Here is a 17,025-nt window from a genome sequence, read left to right as displayed (position 1 = left end):
CAGTTAGCATAAAATCCCTAATAAGTTTTTTAAAATTGCTTGCAGCTTTGTTCTTGTATTGCTATAGCACAACAAAAGTGAGGGTGCTATCCTAATAAGTAGTGCACAAACACAAATGTAACATAATCTTGTGGCCTAAAAACAATCCAAAGGTAGGGAGGAAAGACCTACAATTGAAGTGCATGCAGAATATATGCCTTGCCAAAAGTCACATGGTCCTTCCAGTACTGTGAATTCAACTCGGTTTTGATCCAGGTACTGTAGTTGCAAGGCCACCCTTCTGCCTTTCTGAAATATTTCAATGATGTTTTTGCAGGGTAATTCTTACCCAAATGCTAGCTTTGACACTTTGGGAGCTATACAACTCTTGAAGTCTCCCTTGCCTTAGGATCATGCCTCTGGAATGATCCTAGTCAGCAGCAGTGTGAATCTAAAAGTGCAGTTTTCTAGTCTACAAAACTGGAGCTTTCAAATTTTTGGGTGTGCATGCGGTGTGGACATGAGTATACTCATGTCCTCGAGTATTGGAGCTTTATTGCATAACACACCTGGCTTCAGCATTCTTTTTCATCTTCTGTAACTTTATACTAGGTAAAATGCAACAGTCAAAATCAAAACAGTCTACTGTCAATTTGTGGAAACAACTCTTCATTCTGTAAATCGACAAATGCTGCAAAACTACTGCATTTTTCTCTAAAAGCCTATTGTCAATCTTGTGGTAGGAGGCAAGAGCTGGTGACAGGCATTTATGAATGTCACTGTCAGTTGTGAGTTTGAAACTAACATTGTTGCCTATTGCCCTTCTGTGTGGTGGGGTGATTATGTACTCTCCTGCCATTGGCCTGCCCTCCCAGCCCAAGAGCAGTGAAGATTTTTGTCTGCTAGTTACCTTTAGCCTAGTGGGCAGGAGCTGTAGGCCTCAGCATGTGACTAATGTCCTGAGAGACCTTGGCTATAGAGGGGACACCAGCTGAGCTGACAGCAACACTTCTCCCCCGCCCCCTGCATGGTCTGTTCTGGGTGTAATATGTTCATGTCAGTCAGCTTTTGCAGGCACAGGTGGAGAGCTTACCCTCAAGTGCTCTTTCTTCCGTATATAAGTGACAGACCAAATATGCTCCTTATCTATGTTTATGTTGCCATGTACCTCCACGCTAAAGTGAAAATTAAAGAGGTTTTACCCAGCTCTATGAACTGGAATAAACTGTAGTGTCATGCTGGGGCATGGAGATGCATTTAACAGAGATCAGTACTGGTAATTCAGACACTGACTCACTACACTGAGCTTCCCACGCACTATTGGAAAAAAGCTTATCTTGCTGGAACTGTAAAGTGGAAAATGTTGCAGTGGTGACAGTCGTAGAACAGAGGTATTCTAACACACCACTGCCAATGGCATAACATCTAAGCAAAGAGGTGAATACTTTGCTAACTTCCTTCGGGTTTCAGTTTCAACATTAGGAATTATCTGGTGACAGTCATGCCAAAACTTCTGTAGGGTCAAAGGCAGAACCTCTTTTCTGTGAGAGGTAGAGAATTGGTTTTGTTCCCTCCCTCTGGCTCAAGCTTTTCAGAAGCACTTGTTAGATGTTCTGAAACTTACAGAACTTAATCATATGTCTTGTCACTGAAAACTGCTTTGGGAGAATTGCTCATCTCCAGTTACTAAGACCTTCCTTATTTAGGAGAATAATCATCTTTTATCGTTATCTGGACACTTATAGGACCTAATGTATATTCTTGTTTTGGGGATGGTGGGGAAAGGGAGGAGCAAATGGAAAGGGAATTTAATACATTAGTGTAAGTGACCTTTTCTTGTGCCAACAGACTCCAACCTAAGGAACAACTGAATCAAATCGCCATGCAAGCACACGAATTGTTTAGACATCTACGAATGCCAGAACTTGGTGATGTCAGACAGTATGTGCGCACTCTTCCAACAAATACACTTATGGGATTTGGTGCTTTTGCAGCTCTCACAACTTATTGGTACGCCACAAGACCCAAAGCTTTGAAACCACCATGTGATCTAGCAATGCAGTCTGCGGAAATAGAGGTAAGTGTGACTTGTATCTGGGTGTGCTACACTTCCAACTGGAGGTATATAGGATCACTGATTTTAATATTGAGAAGCTTGCTATTTTCCTGCATGTCGGGTGAAGGAAGAAAAAGCTTCTATAAAGCTGTACATGCAAATAGGGTTGCCCATGTTTCTTTTCTCTCCTGCCCCCAAGTCTTTAGAATATTTTTCCACCCATCAATTAATGTAATTTCAGGAACTTTTAACTAACTGTGCGGATATAATTTGGATTGAGGGCCAGGCTTTTCGTTTGACTATTGCAAAACTATCCAGGTCTGAACAGAAACTACTGCTCCTAGTCAGTTACAGTAGCTTTCCCTATTTTTGTGATATTCCTGTATGGATGTAGACTCAAACACCTGTTCTGATGCTTAGAACTTGGATTTCATTTTTGAAGTGAACCACTTACTATGGCAACTTGATCTCTTTTAAATGTCAGTAATACCAAGAACCCCAAATTACACATTGTAAAACTTACGTTAGCCTCGGTTCTGAATCAAGTAGCTTGGCAGATCTAACTCTAGAACTTGGAAATTGGATGAGGAAGCTACTAACTTCATCTTCTGCATGTATCTTTTTAAATGGCATTTATTGGGTGGTAGTACAGGGATCCTCATGAAGTGGTGTATTTTTAGTGATGTCCAGATCACTTTACTACTTCAGTAGCATAAAACAAGAATACCAGGATCTTTCTATATTTATTTATTTATGGGGTAGTTGCCAGGGCTATGAAAAATTAATACATCTTCTGGGGAAAGGCTGTTGGTGAAGTATTATATTGGAGGCAGTTTCTCTTTGCAAAGGCTAGGATTCATCTCTCAGTGAAGGAGAAATCTAAAGGAATAGAAAGGAGTTCATGATGGCTTTGGGCCACCTCCAGGAGCTAAGTAGCAATTGCTGTCCAGTTACAATGCATTAAATACCAAGTATTCCATTCTAATAATAGTCTACGTGGGTAGATCCATGACTACAAACTAATAGGATAAACCTGATAAAAATGCACTTTTAGAAAAAGTAGACCATTACAAGATTAGTGTTGACCAGCAATCAGCCCTTGACAGGTATCTTCTATAGAACTTGTATGCATATTAAAATGGGTGACTGCCTTTTTCATTCTAAAAGAGCAACACAGGCAGCTCCCAGGAGGAAAATAGGTATTTGTTAAGCTAGTAATGCATTTCTTAAAGGCAGATTATTTTGTGGCAGGTATTATCTGTTACACTAATAGTAAAGACTGTGTTTTATTTATAATCACAATTCAACAGCTTGCAAACTAATTTTGTAAAGCTGTCTTGATGATAGCACTTTGTCTGTTATGACAGCAGCCACTAAAATAAGCTTGGACTCTAACACCATGATATGGAGTATTGCCTTGCAGCAAGATTTGTTTGGAAACTGTGTGAAAACCCAGGGCTTCAAAGTCTGTAGGACTAAGTGAATGCCTGAATTGAAGATGGTGTTAAACATTCTGACCTACTGTAGTCTTTGAGCTCTTTGTAACAGCAGATTTACTCTACTTAGTTTTTATTTTTCTGTTGTTAAAAACAAAAAGTTAGCACTTGTACTCAAGGCACCTAGATGGGAAGAGTGAAGCAGGAAGTAAGGGAAAGGTGAGGAGCATTGGTAAAATTGCTGCTTGAGAGAGTTCTGGATCTTGATTTGTTCCTGTTCCTTTAGGCTAAAAGCACCCACTTGGTACTACTTTGGTATTATAATAAAGCAGGTCTTAAATTTTTTGGTTGATGTTTGGCCAGCTTTTTTTTGCTGGCAGGCTGTTTGTTTGTCAGGCAAACTTAGTTGGCTTATTTCAGCTGATTCTAAAGTTGGCATATAGTATCATAATACTATAATACTGTTATCTCTTTGGTCTGCTATGAATGCCAACTTACTAATTGCAAAAAAATTAAGATTGCAATATTTGAACATTTGCTTTTCTCTTTGTTGGAATGGTTAATAATGAAACATTAATTTATATACAAATAACGAGTAGTGCATTGTTATGCTTTGTTTAAGAAAATTGTCTTTTTACCAGTGTTTAAAGTCTAATTGAGCACATAACTGTTGTTCAGGTTTATAGTAGAAGCAACTTCTTGGTTTGTAGCACTTCATTCTTGGATCTCCAGCAAATGAGGACTACATCTTAGTAGTAAAGCCATAGCATACTTGGGATTTAAAGCCTTTTTAAAACTAGCAGTTTCATAGCAATAATAGTGCTTAACAGCACTCCGAATCTTTGCTGGGAAGGAGCTTTGGATTACCAGTCCTTCCCAGACTGAACTACTCAGTTACATGCAGATTAAGTTGCTTAAAAAATTATATACCTAGTTTGAAAAACTTTTAGGCTGTAACGTGTCTTTATTGTACTCTGCCAGTGTTTCCCTCTTAACCAAAAATGGTTATAATCATTGTTTTGTGTCTCTTCCTTCCCCCCTCCGCCTCCATAAAGTCTTCATTTTAAGGAAGAAAATATAGGAGCAAAATATTTCTTTTACTTCAGCCATATTGATGCGAAGTTGAGTGGCATCTTAAACTGTGCTCTATTCCCTATACCCAGAGATTGAGACCACTTGATTTTAGTTCAGTATTATAGTTTCATTTTAAACTTGGGGTATCAGTCAGTTTTATGGCTTCACATGTAGGATGTCTACTTGGGCTGTAAGGCTTCCACTGAATGTTCTTGCACTTGACCTTTCTGAATTACTACAGCAGGAAAAATTAGAGACCATGTAAGACTTTTTTCTTTTTTTTGCCACCTTTGATATTTTTCTGGCAATTATTTTAATCTAAGAAACTGCTGTTTTTAATACGAGATGAAATAGGCCCTGCCCTAAATAAACTCTGACAACAAACTTGAGTCAAGCAAGCTAAACTTGGCTTGTATAGTGGCTGAAAATTCTTCAACCAATTTAGTTTATAGAGGATGTTTCCATTAAACAAGGCTGGGTTTTCTGCAGGTGGCTGTGCCAGACTTTTTCCCTTTCTTTTCTCCATGTTCAGTTCACATCCAGTTTAATTTCCATAATGAAAAAAATCTGCAATACTCAAGCAGAAAAACTTCAGAATTTGGTAAAGAGTTTCTTGATCTCTTAAGAACATGACTTTAGCATAACTCTATACTAGGTATATATTTAAAAATTAATTGAATACATGGTGTAAAATGTATAAATAGTTCTTCTGCAATGAATTCACAGAGTCCTCATTCTGGCCTTCACCTGAAGAAAAACACTGCTGGATGGGATGCTGTGCCAAAGACAAGGCTTCTGAAAAGACCATTCCATATGTAATCGGATAATAAGAACTTGTCTAAGGCTAGCACTTATTCCTCTGTACTCTGAAATGAAACTGAACCCAGTAACATAATCACTTGGTTGTTGCAGTAAAAATGAGCGAACTAATCCAGGCCAGCTTTGCTGTGGTTCTAATGACTAGCATTAGATTCATGGTAAATGCCTTGTTTCTGTGTCCCTGTCCCCCCTCCCCCTCGGGAAACGACTTCCTGATGGAAACTGACACCTTGGAATCACTGGCCAGTTATAAAACTGTAGCGTGTGAAATTTGGCTGTAACCTGCTGCTTGTAGGAAGAAGTGACGATAAACAATAGGGTAGTTCTTGAAATTTCAGTATTGGATTCCACTCTTCCCTCCTCCCTTCCCACACTATTAAATAATAATTTGAGGAATTCATTACATGGTGGTCCAAGGTGCACACTTTGCTAAGTATATAAATCTGTTTCACAAAGAAAAATGCAGTCAGTTCGCTTATCCAGTTGGTTGGCCTGCATCCTTGTTTGGTACACCTTGACACTAAAGTGTTTCTTGTAAACTGAAGCCTTTGCAAGCTGCCTTGAGACTACTGGATTGACATGCTGAATCTAGTTTGGCAGGGGACAAACTAGAATATAAAATGGAGTGGCATAGTGACAAGCAAACAGTACAATCTAGAAATTGTGGTATCCTGAATAGACGGTCTGTTTAATTCAGTTCCACTGTTAGGTTGACACAGTAGCTTTGACTAGGTGTGAACCTCCATAAAGCTACCTCCCTCTTCTTTCCACAAACTGCAGTCCTATATTTGAAGCTGGCAACTGATAATGAGACATTTGAAATGGAATACAGTTATACAGTATACCTCTTCCTCTAGTAGCATGCCTGTAACTCCCACAGGATAAGCGTAGGATTAAACAAATGCAAGTATGTTCTGGAGCTTGCCCTATGAAATAATGTGTAGAGGTAACAAGTCACTAATTTGGTTAAATATTTGGGGTGTGTGAAGCAGGCCATATTCTATTTGGATTTGGTGCAAATCAGGGACAGTGATTTGATTAGTTGATTTGGATCCCTGTCCCTGACTTTCAATTTCGCCGAATCCAAATCTGAAGATTTATTGCTGATTCAGGGAATCAGCGATTCGGCCATGGATGTGTGTGTGGTTTCTACATACCTTGAGGTACCAAGTGCGGCTTGTGCACACTGAGATGGTGGGGCAGATGGAGTGTCCTACAGGAGTGTGGGGGAGCCCCCCCCCGTGCTTGGCGGCGGACCCAGAAGTGGACCAGAAATAGTTGCGGTCTATTTCTGGGTCCACTGCCATGCACGCTGGGGGGGCCCCCTGCAACCCCCGGCTTGACAATCGGCTGTTGGGAGGACCCTGGGTGCCCCCTCAGACCCAGGAGGCACCAGTCACTGAGCCAGGAAGGTGTGTAGTCTAGCTCCATGCTCTTCTGAACCACCTTTCAGGTAGCTGAAAGCTGCTATCTCAGTCCCTCTCAGTCTCTTATTTAGTATAGAGAAGAAGCTCAGTTTCCTCAGCCTCTCCGCATACATCACATAACCACTTTCATTGCTCTCCACTGGACTCCCTCCAACTTTGTCCACTTCCTGTCTGTAGTGCGGGGCCCAAAAACTGACCACCATCCTCCCAGATGTGGCCTCACCAGTGCAGAACAGAGAAGAATTACTTCCCTTGATTTGCTGGCAAACACTCCTACTAATGAAGCCCAGTATGCTATTGACTGCCTTGGCAATAAGGGACCCCTAAGCATACTTCATCTTATTGTCCACTGTAACCCCTAGGTCCTGTTCTGCAGAACTGCTGCTTAGCCAGTTGGTCCCAAGCTTGTAGCAATGCATGGGATTCTTTTGTTCTAAGTACAGGAATTTGCACTCTGTCCTTGTTGAACCTCCATGAGATTTCTTTTGGCCCAGTCCTCCAATTTGTCTAGGTTGCACTGAATCCTAGCCCTACCCTTCAGTGTATCTACTACACCCCCCGCCCCTGCAGGTTGGTGTCATCTGCAGACTTGCTTAGGGTGTACTCTATGCTATCTTCCAGATAGTTAATGAAGATCTTGAACAGAACCGGCCCCAGGACCAGTTTAACTTCGTCCGTTTCAACTTGTAGATATGCTCCTCTGCCTGTCTCTGTCAACTAGACCAAGAGGCACTCCTTTTGAATGCCTTATACAGGAGTGATAAAGTGCATTAAGTAACTGTCTGGTGTTCAAATAGACCTTTTTATGGATAACTCCTCTGGAATAAGTTTTTAAGATCTCCTAAAATCTAACTTGAACTTCATTTTTTTTATTTTATTTCTTAAAACCTTTTTTGCTATGCTGAGTCAAACTTACGAAAGCAAAGAGATTTAAAATTTGAAAGGTTATGATGTTAACTTTTCCTCATATATGTCAGAAAGGGGGAGGGGAGGACAAAGACAAAGCTGGGTAGAGTTCTAATATATTACATAGATCAAAACCACCCTATTTAAAACTTTCCAACCTATAGAGAAAGTAAAAACAGCAAACTTCCCCACCTCCCCCAATCTTCATGCTACCTCAAATCCTGACTAAAGAATTTGACATGACGATGCTATGGAAAGTGAAGGACAAACTCTGGTCCTCTGCTACTATCCTAATTCTGAATTGTGACTTTTAGTTATAACTGAGAGCTCAGTGAACAGGCCCCTCTGAGCTTCATAACTCTCGAGAATTGTTTTGGTCTCAGTCTAACTACCAGTGCTTTCACTAAACACACTTGTGCAGCTCCAGTTTAGTTGGAAATAGTCAGTTTTTCTTTCTCTTCTGTAGGGTGGTGAGCATGCTCGACGATCAGCACTGCTTAATAGTGATGAGCCACTGATATACTACTATGACGATGTGAGAACAGTCTGTGATATCTTCCAAAGAGGCATGCAGGTGTCAGGTAAGTTCTCTCTTGGGGGCCTTATTACATATTTTAATTTTAGGCAGCTTCTGGAACTTCTTGACCCCTGAACTGCCCACATATTATCACTATAATCTAGCTTTAAGCACACTTTTTAGGCAGCTTAAGCCTGTCCTGGAGTAGCATGATTATATTTCTGATCCATGTTACCCATCTTACATTCCATTAATGCATAGCCACTCCCAACAGATGAGCTACCTAATTTGCAGTGATGCAGTATCCTTTCTCCTACCCTCCCGTTCTTTGTGGACCAAACTTTCTACTCCCTGAACTCTACTGCCCAGGGGACAGTTCTGGCACAGCCAACTCCTGCTTCTGCTCTTGGTGTGACTTTCCCACCCCCAGGGGTGCAACCCTATGCAAACAGCCTAAAGAGCATGTGCCAGCTAGCCAGGTGGCATGGCAGAGAGAGCCCCAGAAATAGGGAGAGGGGGTGTGCCCTTGAACTAGGCCTTTCTTCCCAGGGCAGAGGCAGTAGCTTCCCCAAAAGCATCTTTCTGTGCTGCTCCTACCACCCAGCCATCCTAGGAAGCATGACCAGCACCCCCTACACCCCATTCCCAAATTACTAAAACCTGAGACCGTCTTTAATTTACTTCCTCTTTTTTTAAATTTTATTTTTCTTTATGACTGTTATCCTTCACTAGCTGGCTGACTTCACTTCACCACCCTTCCTGTATCTCCACTTCCTTTCTACCTCTTACTTCATTACTCTCATCTCATTAATTCTCTCTGCCTTCCAGCTTCTTGTTCTTGTCTCTTCCTCACCCCTACCTAGAGCAGGGATAGAAGCCTGTCCTGGCTCACCAGCCCTGCAGTGGCAACTTGCACCTGTAGGTACTAGTGAGGCCCCCACTTGCCAATGGCAAGGCAGAGGTGTGCAGATCATGGACAGTTGGAGAAGGCTTTTAGCCTTAAGGTGTGGCTGCTTCAAACTTGAGCTAGTCTAACACTGATCAGCATTTGAGCAGATCCAAACTGCAATGTGTAACAGGGCTGTTAGTTTCAAAAGTTCAACTATTGGGGTCTCTTGACAAGGCTTAACAGATGGTACAAGGTAGCATTGTTCTGAGATGCCCAAGCTAGCTTGGGCATCGTGTCATAATACTGCCTTGTACTAGAGCCTAGGTCTGTGTGAAACAGCAAGTATTCACTTAGGATCTGGATTTGGGCAATTTGGAGGGACAGCGGTTTGATTTTGGAGATTTGAATCACTGTCCCAGTTCAATTAGGCTGAATGGGCCATATATTTAAACAGGTAGCAATCCTCACCACACTGGACACAGCTGCCATCAGCTAGTAAGTCTGGTAGGCAGAGCGGGGGAGGGAGGAATTGGGGCTGGGCCTGGGACAAGCTGCCCAGCTGGGGCGGGGATGCGGGATGCAGGCACGGTAGCACTGGGAGTGGGGGCTATGCCATATTGCTGCTTGCCCCCTTCTGCCTGGAGTGAGCAACAGCAGGGCATAGCCTCTGCCGCACCTGCATCCCATGTCCCCTGCCCCAGCTAGGCAACTTGTCCCTGTCCTTCCACCTGACACAACAGACTTACCATCCAGAGGCAGCTGTGTCCAGCATAGTGAGGGCTGCTGCCTGTTTAGTCTATGGTCAAATCTCCAAAGCAGCCAAATCTTTTCCGAATTGATTTGGATTAAGCTTTTAATTGGTCTCCCAATTCTGTTCAGATTTAATGCAGGCCCAGCTGCCTGGATGTTTATGCACATTTGCATGAAATAATACTGGGGCTTCAGGTCCAACTAGAATAGGACTTGGAATATTTTATTTATTTATTTGGAATGACATTATCCAAGCTTCACACAGCCCTGCTAGAGTCCCTACAACATTTAAGCTAGTGTGCTCATGACTAGCTTGGGGTATCTCAGTATAGCACTTGCAAATGCTTAACCCCTTTAAGACAAGGGGCTAGCATAAGAGGGTAGAGAGTACATTAGGACCTCTGAAGACGAATCTGGCCATGGTCCATTTTGGACTGTACTGTGTGAGTGAAGTCCAGACTGGAGAACACCTTGGTCCTTAGTCTATGCCAGGGGTGGGTGATTATTTGGGCTGGAGAGCTGCTTAAGGAGTTTTGGTGAGCTGTTGCAGGTCTGGCAGTGGTAGTGACAAGCGGAGGCAACCATAAGGAGCCACTGCCACAGGGGCAGGAAGTTAAGCCCAACTGCCATACTGCCCTTGCCCTACCACATGCCTCGGGGTGGTGGGACTAGTTGCACTCTGTCTAGCCAAACCTGGTGTAACTATGGACTTCCATCTATTTAGATAATGGCCCCTGTCTTGGTGTTAGGAAACCAAATCAACCATATGAGTGGATCTCCTATAAAGAGGTAAGGAGCTATTCCAGCTCAAAGATTTGCTATTGTTGTTGTTATGACTACAAGATGTATATTGTAAAGCTCTGGTGCTGTCTAAAGTAACCTCAATTATGCTTCTGTTAACGAGAGAGCGCTTGTTATTTCTTTAACAGAAGGGTAACTAAACTTGATATGGCTGAGAGCTGCATGGCACAGAGCTATTGAGATGTACGTGCTCCAGAGTTGATCTGCACGTACAACCCCTGCTCAATTTCCTATATTTCTTTCATTAGGAGCTATGTTTGTACTATCCAAGTTGCCTGTGGCTCAAACCATAGTTTGGTTACCCTGGCACCCTTGGACAAGACTCGAATGTCTGGTCCAAGAGTTCAGCCTCTATAGAGGAAATGGTGACAGGAGAACAGCACTTTTGAGAGGTGTGCCTTTTTTCAAAGTAAATCTAAACAAAATGCCCAAAAGATGTTCTAGTATTTCAAATGGCTTGGCAACCCTTTGGTTCCTATTGTTGCAAGCAGTTAGTTAACCTCCTTTAAGATGCTGTGTGCGCTCGACATTTGGAGCTCTGCCCATTACAATAGGTGGGCCTTAAGTTACTGCTTGCACAGTCTCTACAAACAAATATCCAGGTCCACACAAGTTTTCAGATGCAAACTGTATTGGTTATGCTTCAGAAAGCACAAAAGAACTGATTTTAGGTGTGCTTGTGACCACTACTATATAACCAAATGCATCTATAAAATTAAAGACTTGTCCTAACAAAGTCTCTCAGTAGCAATAACTGTCAGACTTCTCGTTAATGAAGGTATTGACTGACTTTAAACTTGCTGTGACTCTGATCTAATGTATACTGCTAGGTTCTCTAGATGATATGGTAACATTCTGAAATTAGAAGAATTTTCATGTCATTAAGAAAAAGCTTCTGTTTTGAGAGCCCAGTAAAAATCTCTCGCCAACTTGAGGGTAGGGAATGACTTAGCCATTGTGTACAAGAAACATTCTGAGCTTACAGTAGAAAAGCATTATTGTAGATGTAATGGGAAATGTCTAGAAGCATCTCTTGTACCCCTACTCTTTTTTTTCTGCTTTCTTTGCAAGGAAGCCACCTTCTTGCAAACAGTGCAGAGAAACTTGTACAGTTTCATAACTGTATGAGGAATAGATGATGTGTAAAGTCTCCAATTTCTGGTTGATCTGAGCCAGACTAATCCATTCATGTACAGCAACCCTTGGATTTAATGCAGGCCCAACTGCCTGGATGTTTTATGCACATCTGCATGAAATAGTACTGTGCCTCCAGGTCCAACTGGAATAGGACTTGGAATATTTTTTTGAATGACACTAGACTTCACCTGAATTGACCAAAAGTGGAGAGTGCAACATCTTTATCCCAGACCTAGAGAACATTCAAAATGTAGATTTAGTAAGACTGTGAGACATATATGCATCAGAGACAGATACTTACAGTGCACTTATCAACTTGCTGCTAATAACTTGGCTGACTGTCTTTTGTCTTTCAGGTTTCAGAGAGAGCAGAATGTGTGGGTTCAGCTCTACTTTATAGAGGCTACAAACCAGCTCCAGATCAGTTTATAGGAATCTTTGCACAAAACAGACCAGAGGTAACAGGCTCAAATGTGTGACAAAGCCAACTCCAAAAAACCCAAACCCTTAAGTATACTACCAAACACTGGTTCAGTCTCCTAAATAGCACCCTTCTTTTACTATACACATTCTTCTATGATGTAGGACAACACAATACAAGTAACAATTGTAGTGGAAACCCATATTTAATATTCCCTTTCTGAAAATGTTGGGGTCAGATGGCCTGTAGATGGAGATGCATATTACAGGGTAAGGTTACAACAGGGTCATAGTCAACTCAAGACTTAACTCCAGGACATAAATGTCCCCAAGTGGAAAAACTAACCTGCTTGCTCTGCTCTGTTGCATTCAACCTTCACTTGTCCTTATTTAAAGCGATAACTTAGTGGCTTAATGCCTAAGGTACTTAGTAATAATCCTTGCTTAACGAGCACAAATATAACACTTTTTGGATGGCTTAGTTTCATAAAGTATTATCTCAAAACTGGGCATGGATCTCTGAAGAAATAGTTTAGTGCTCCCAGATATCACAGTGTTTGCCCAGAGTATCAATTCATGCTGCTCTTGTATGCAAAAAATGTTAGCAAAATGTGGACTCTTCAGTGTCTTGAGCTCTCATGAGCTGAAAGCAAGTTGAAGGTTCTTTCAAAGAATATACTTGGAGCTGTTAATTTGTTGGGGGAAGACTGTCTATCTCCTCTTCCTCCCTTCCCCCCCCCCCAACAAAAAAACTCCTATTGTATGCAGCATCTGCATGTGACATAACTGTTAATAAGATTTTTTTTTTCAAGAAATTAGGCCACCCACATAAGCATCTTTTTTTTTAAAACGTGTGCAAGTGTTGTTGAAAGGCAGGTAACTTTTCAAATGTCTTGGACCAACAGGTCCAAAAATCACCCAACTCTTTGGGCCAGAACATGGAAAAATAGCAAATATTACAGATCAATAAATGAGATTTGGAAGCTAGATGAATGGCATAATTGAATAAGGTTGCCTTTATAAGTAGTGAAAAGAAAAAAATGAGGGATGAGACCCAGATCCTACTTAAGGGAGCCATCAATTGATGACCTGGTATCCATTGTAAAATACCACATTGCTTACTGAAAGCTATCATTTTGTATCATAAGCCTTTAAAATGTTAGTCAATTCAAACTTAAGTGATCTAAAGAACACTTTAATGTTGAACCAGAATATGTTGGAATACCAGAGCTTGCTTGCACTCCATAAGCCATGTTGCTATATTAGCATGGCACTTGGTGCAAGAGGCCACTGTCCTAATAAGCAGGGCATTTTTAGCCCTGGTAGAGTGCCATGCTGATGAAACTATACTGCTCGTTAATACCTTTTTTCTGGTAGCTCAGATACTGCATCTTCATGTAGAAATAACATTTTAAATACTTGCCTTCAGTCCAATACCAAGGGCAGCTTGTTTGAAGTAGAATTAAATTACAAAACTTGTCCTTTAAATCATGTATTTAGTACTTAAACAAACAACCTTCCCCCCGCCCCCAAAAAAAAGAAAAACCGTCATGATTTGGATTTCATAATAGATCAAAATCTGTATATATTATATAAAAACAAAACAAAACAAAACAGAACAGGTTAAGCAACTTGTACAAAACTCTAGATTCAGGTTGATGCCTGAGTGTCAACATTAACTTCAGATTTCAAGTGCATAGTGGGTAGTCGTCCCATCCCGTCCCGTCCCCACACACACACACACATGCAACTACCAGAACTTGGATATGAAGTTTGACTCCTAAACATTCACTTACATTTTACAGAAAGAATCCCAGTGCTACAACACTATCTCCATGTCCTAAAAAAAGTATGGAGGGAGGGAGGAAAAGTGGGAAGATTCCTAATAAATGGGTTTCATTGATCACTTCAGCTTTTCTAGACTCTCAGCCTTATTTTGGCACTAAAGGAGCCAAAAGTTGATCTGCTAGTGAGAAGTTGTGTGGGAGACTGATCAGTGGCTGGGATGGCCTGATTGACTTCTCCAATGTGATACTCTAAGTTAGTGGACTTAGTGAGGTTTTTAAATCCAAGAATTGGAGTTAAGGATGAGCATTTTGTGTCCACTAAGAGAGCTATTTCTAGGATGGATTGTGGGCTTTGCACCCATTTGGATTGTCTTTTGAAAAGTAGGCCACTAGTGAACACCAATTTTAAGTTTTGGTGTCTTAGTATATCTTTTTTTCATATTTCATATCACTGGAAGGAGTGTGGCAACAGCTATCACTAATACCCCTCTTAAAGCTGGCCTGGCATTATTTGAGTCAAAAGAATTTTCTCTGATCTGTGGAAAATTTTTAGTATGGAAATTATTAGCACACCTCTTGCTCAAACACTCTTTAAAAAAAATTCAAACTTTGAGAGAGTGGTAATTTAATGGGACTTTTATTTTCTGTCAAGCAGAGAAGAAATTTTCCTTGTTTGCAAAAGGAAAGGGCACCTTTTTGGAACTGGACTAAAGATTGGGCAACATTGGCTTTAAGTGTCTCGTCTGTAAGCAGGCATTGCACAAATCTTATAAAAAGGCTTTTTATGAAAGGAGTATGAAACAGTGTTGCAACTGACACAACAGGGACTTCTTCAGATTCTGGCTTAATCGGTAAATGTGGCAATTCTTTCCTAGTTCAGGAAACTTCCAACTCCTTTCTAGATGAGCTTAACAAACATACCAGAAAGTTGTGGCTTTTTTTGTTTTTTTTTGTTTTGTTTTTTTCTTTCTGTAGTTTGCACCTCAGTAACACAAACTACATCATTAAATAATCTCAAGAATAAACATGTTAATACTGCAACTTGGTCAAGCAATGGACTGGCTAACTTCCTATGAAGACACTTACATTTTCTTGTATTAAGTCCTGAGATTCCTTCTCCCCACCCCTCCTTTCCCTGTGCAGCCCCTAAAAAATCATAGATGCAAGGGGAGGACAGCTTAAAGATGCATGTAGCTTTCTCAGCTAACTGGAATTGGCTAACATTACAGATCTTAAAGGATCAAATTGATGGTGATGGAGCATTGGGGAATTTTTTTTTTCTCTCTAATAAAGCCTACCTAAACTTCTGTTGGTGGGAGGGGCAGGGCTTTATCTTTAATTAGATGCTAGTTCAGATACATTCTTCAATTTTATAAACTACTGGCTTGGCTACAACTTGATTTAGAAAGACCATCTGCAGTGTGTCCCCTTTAGTAAGCAGGTGCAAAAGAAGGGTTATTTTAATTCATTTGCCTGAACCTTCTTTATCTTAAATTTATTTTGAGAATCTAATGCTAGCATTCATGAGTCTTGAAACTCTGCTGTTCAGGACAAATGGCCACATTCTGACTCACGGTTTTGTTTTTACTCTTCTCTCTCTCTCTCTCTCTCTTTATGTAGTGGGTTATCATTGAACAGGGATGCTATGCATACTCCATGGTGGTAGTGCCTCTTTATGATACCTTGGGAGCTGATGCAATTTGTTACATTGTGAACAAAGGTATGATATTTCCTGTTGATCAAAATATGAGCATAAGATGACAGACTTTATCTGGTAAAGAGGATTGTAGCCTTATATAAAACAACACTAAGGTGTCTACATAAGAAGAACATAAATGTCATGCGTAGTCAGATCAGAGGTCCATCTAGGGCAGTATTCTGTCTTTGACGGAGCCAAGACGGGATGTTTTAGAGGGAAACGTGAACTGGATACATCTAGAGTGATCTGTACTGTATTCGGTACCTTCTTTGGTATCCACCATAATGTGTTCAGAGATGCCAAAAGAAATGCCTCCAACCACCCTGTTTAATAGCTGTTAATCAATTTATCATCCATAAATTTGTCTAGTCCCTGTTTTATGCTGTCTGCCTCTACCACCTCCTGTGGCAATGAACTCCCAAGTTAACTGCTCCTTAAGTTTGTTCTAGTGGGTGCCTCCTAGTTCTAATATTCTGGGAAGTGGTGAACAACAGCTCCCTGTTCACTTGGTTCATACCCTTCATGATTTTTCTGGACCGCTCATCTCCCATCAGCCTTCTCCTTTTTCAAACTAAAGTCCTAGCCTTTTTTTTTTTTTAATCCTTCCTTTCATGGCAATGTTGCAGGCCCCTGACTTACTTCTGTTGTCCTTCTCTGTACATTTTCTACCTTTTCAAATTTTATTTATTTATTTTTAAACCTAGTATACTATATCCAGACTTATACTAATAATGTGCTATTCTCCTCTTGAATTCAGCTGACATAGCACTGGTTTTCTGTGACAAATCTGACAAGGCCAAACTTTTGCTAAGTAATGTGGAAAAAGGGGAAACGCCAGTCCTCAACACTATTGTTATGATGGAGACCTTTGACAGTGATCTTGTAGAGCGTGGAAAGAAGTGTGGGGTGGAGATTTTCAGCATGAGAGAAATAGAGGTAAGTTATGTACTTTCCTTGCCTTACCATTTCAATCCAGAAACTCCTCTCTAACTACACTTCTTAAAGATAAGCACCTTGTAGAGATTGGGATTTGGGGTCCAGTGGAGTAATGATCTTCTTGTTGAATTGGTTTCGAAATACTGAACTTTGACAAAAAATGAAGGCTAAAGGGTGACTTCTAGGTACACAAAGGAGAACCTTAGCAAGTAAACAACTTGGTAGTGGCATTTTGCAATGCTTAAAATGAGTATTAAAAACATTTGCTTAGTCAAAAGGTACAAAAAAACTAGTTCTAAGGTAATGCCAGTCTCTCAGTTGTTTCCCCCAAGATGTGTGTATTAAATAAGATACAGAGCCAGCAGAATTATTACAGTTCATCTTCTATGACA

The 17,025-nt window shown here is 40.8% G+C and overlaps 1 protein-coding gene across 3 annotated transcripts in view; it reads left to right on the top strand.

The window, feature by feature from the left end:
* Positions 1-17,025, top strand: part of ACSL1 (acyl-CoA synthetase long-chain family member 1) — a 55,738-nt gene that overhangs the window by 9,418 nt on the left and 29,295 nt on the right. For all 3 annotated transcript variants that reach the window (XM_019534688.1, XM_019534685.1, XM_019534687.1), the window contains exons 3-8: positions 1,828-2,056; positions 8,164-8,278; positions 10,578-10,642; positions 12,148-12,249; positions 15,619-15,718; positions 16,455-16,633. In XM_019534688.1, the coding sequence (XP_019390233.1) occupies positions 1,862-2,056; positions 8,164-8,278; positions 10,578-10,642; positions 12,148-12,249; positions 15,619-15,718; positions 16,455-16,633 (756 nt within the window). In that variant the 5' untranslated portion in view covers positions 1,828-1,861. The remainder of the gene's footprint in view (positions 1-1,827; positions 2,057-8,163; positions 8,279-10,577; positions 10,643-12,147; positions 12,250-15,618; positions 15,719-16,454; positions 16,634-17,025) is intronic.

Source organism: Crocodylus porosus, unplaced genomic scaffold (assembly GCF_001723895.1).
Source record: "Crocodylus porosus isolate Cpor-Errol unplaced genomic scaffold, CroPor_comp1, whole genome shotgun sequence".
Lineage (NCBI taxonomy): Eukaryota > Metazoa > Chordata > Crocodylia > Crocodylidae > Crocodylus > Crocodylus porosus.
The sequence above is the reverse complement of the archived record's forward strand: the minus strand, read 5'-3'. Positions and strand labels throughout refer to the sequence as shown.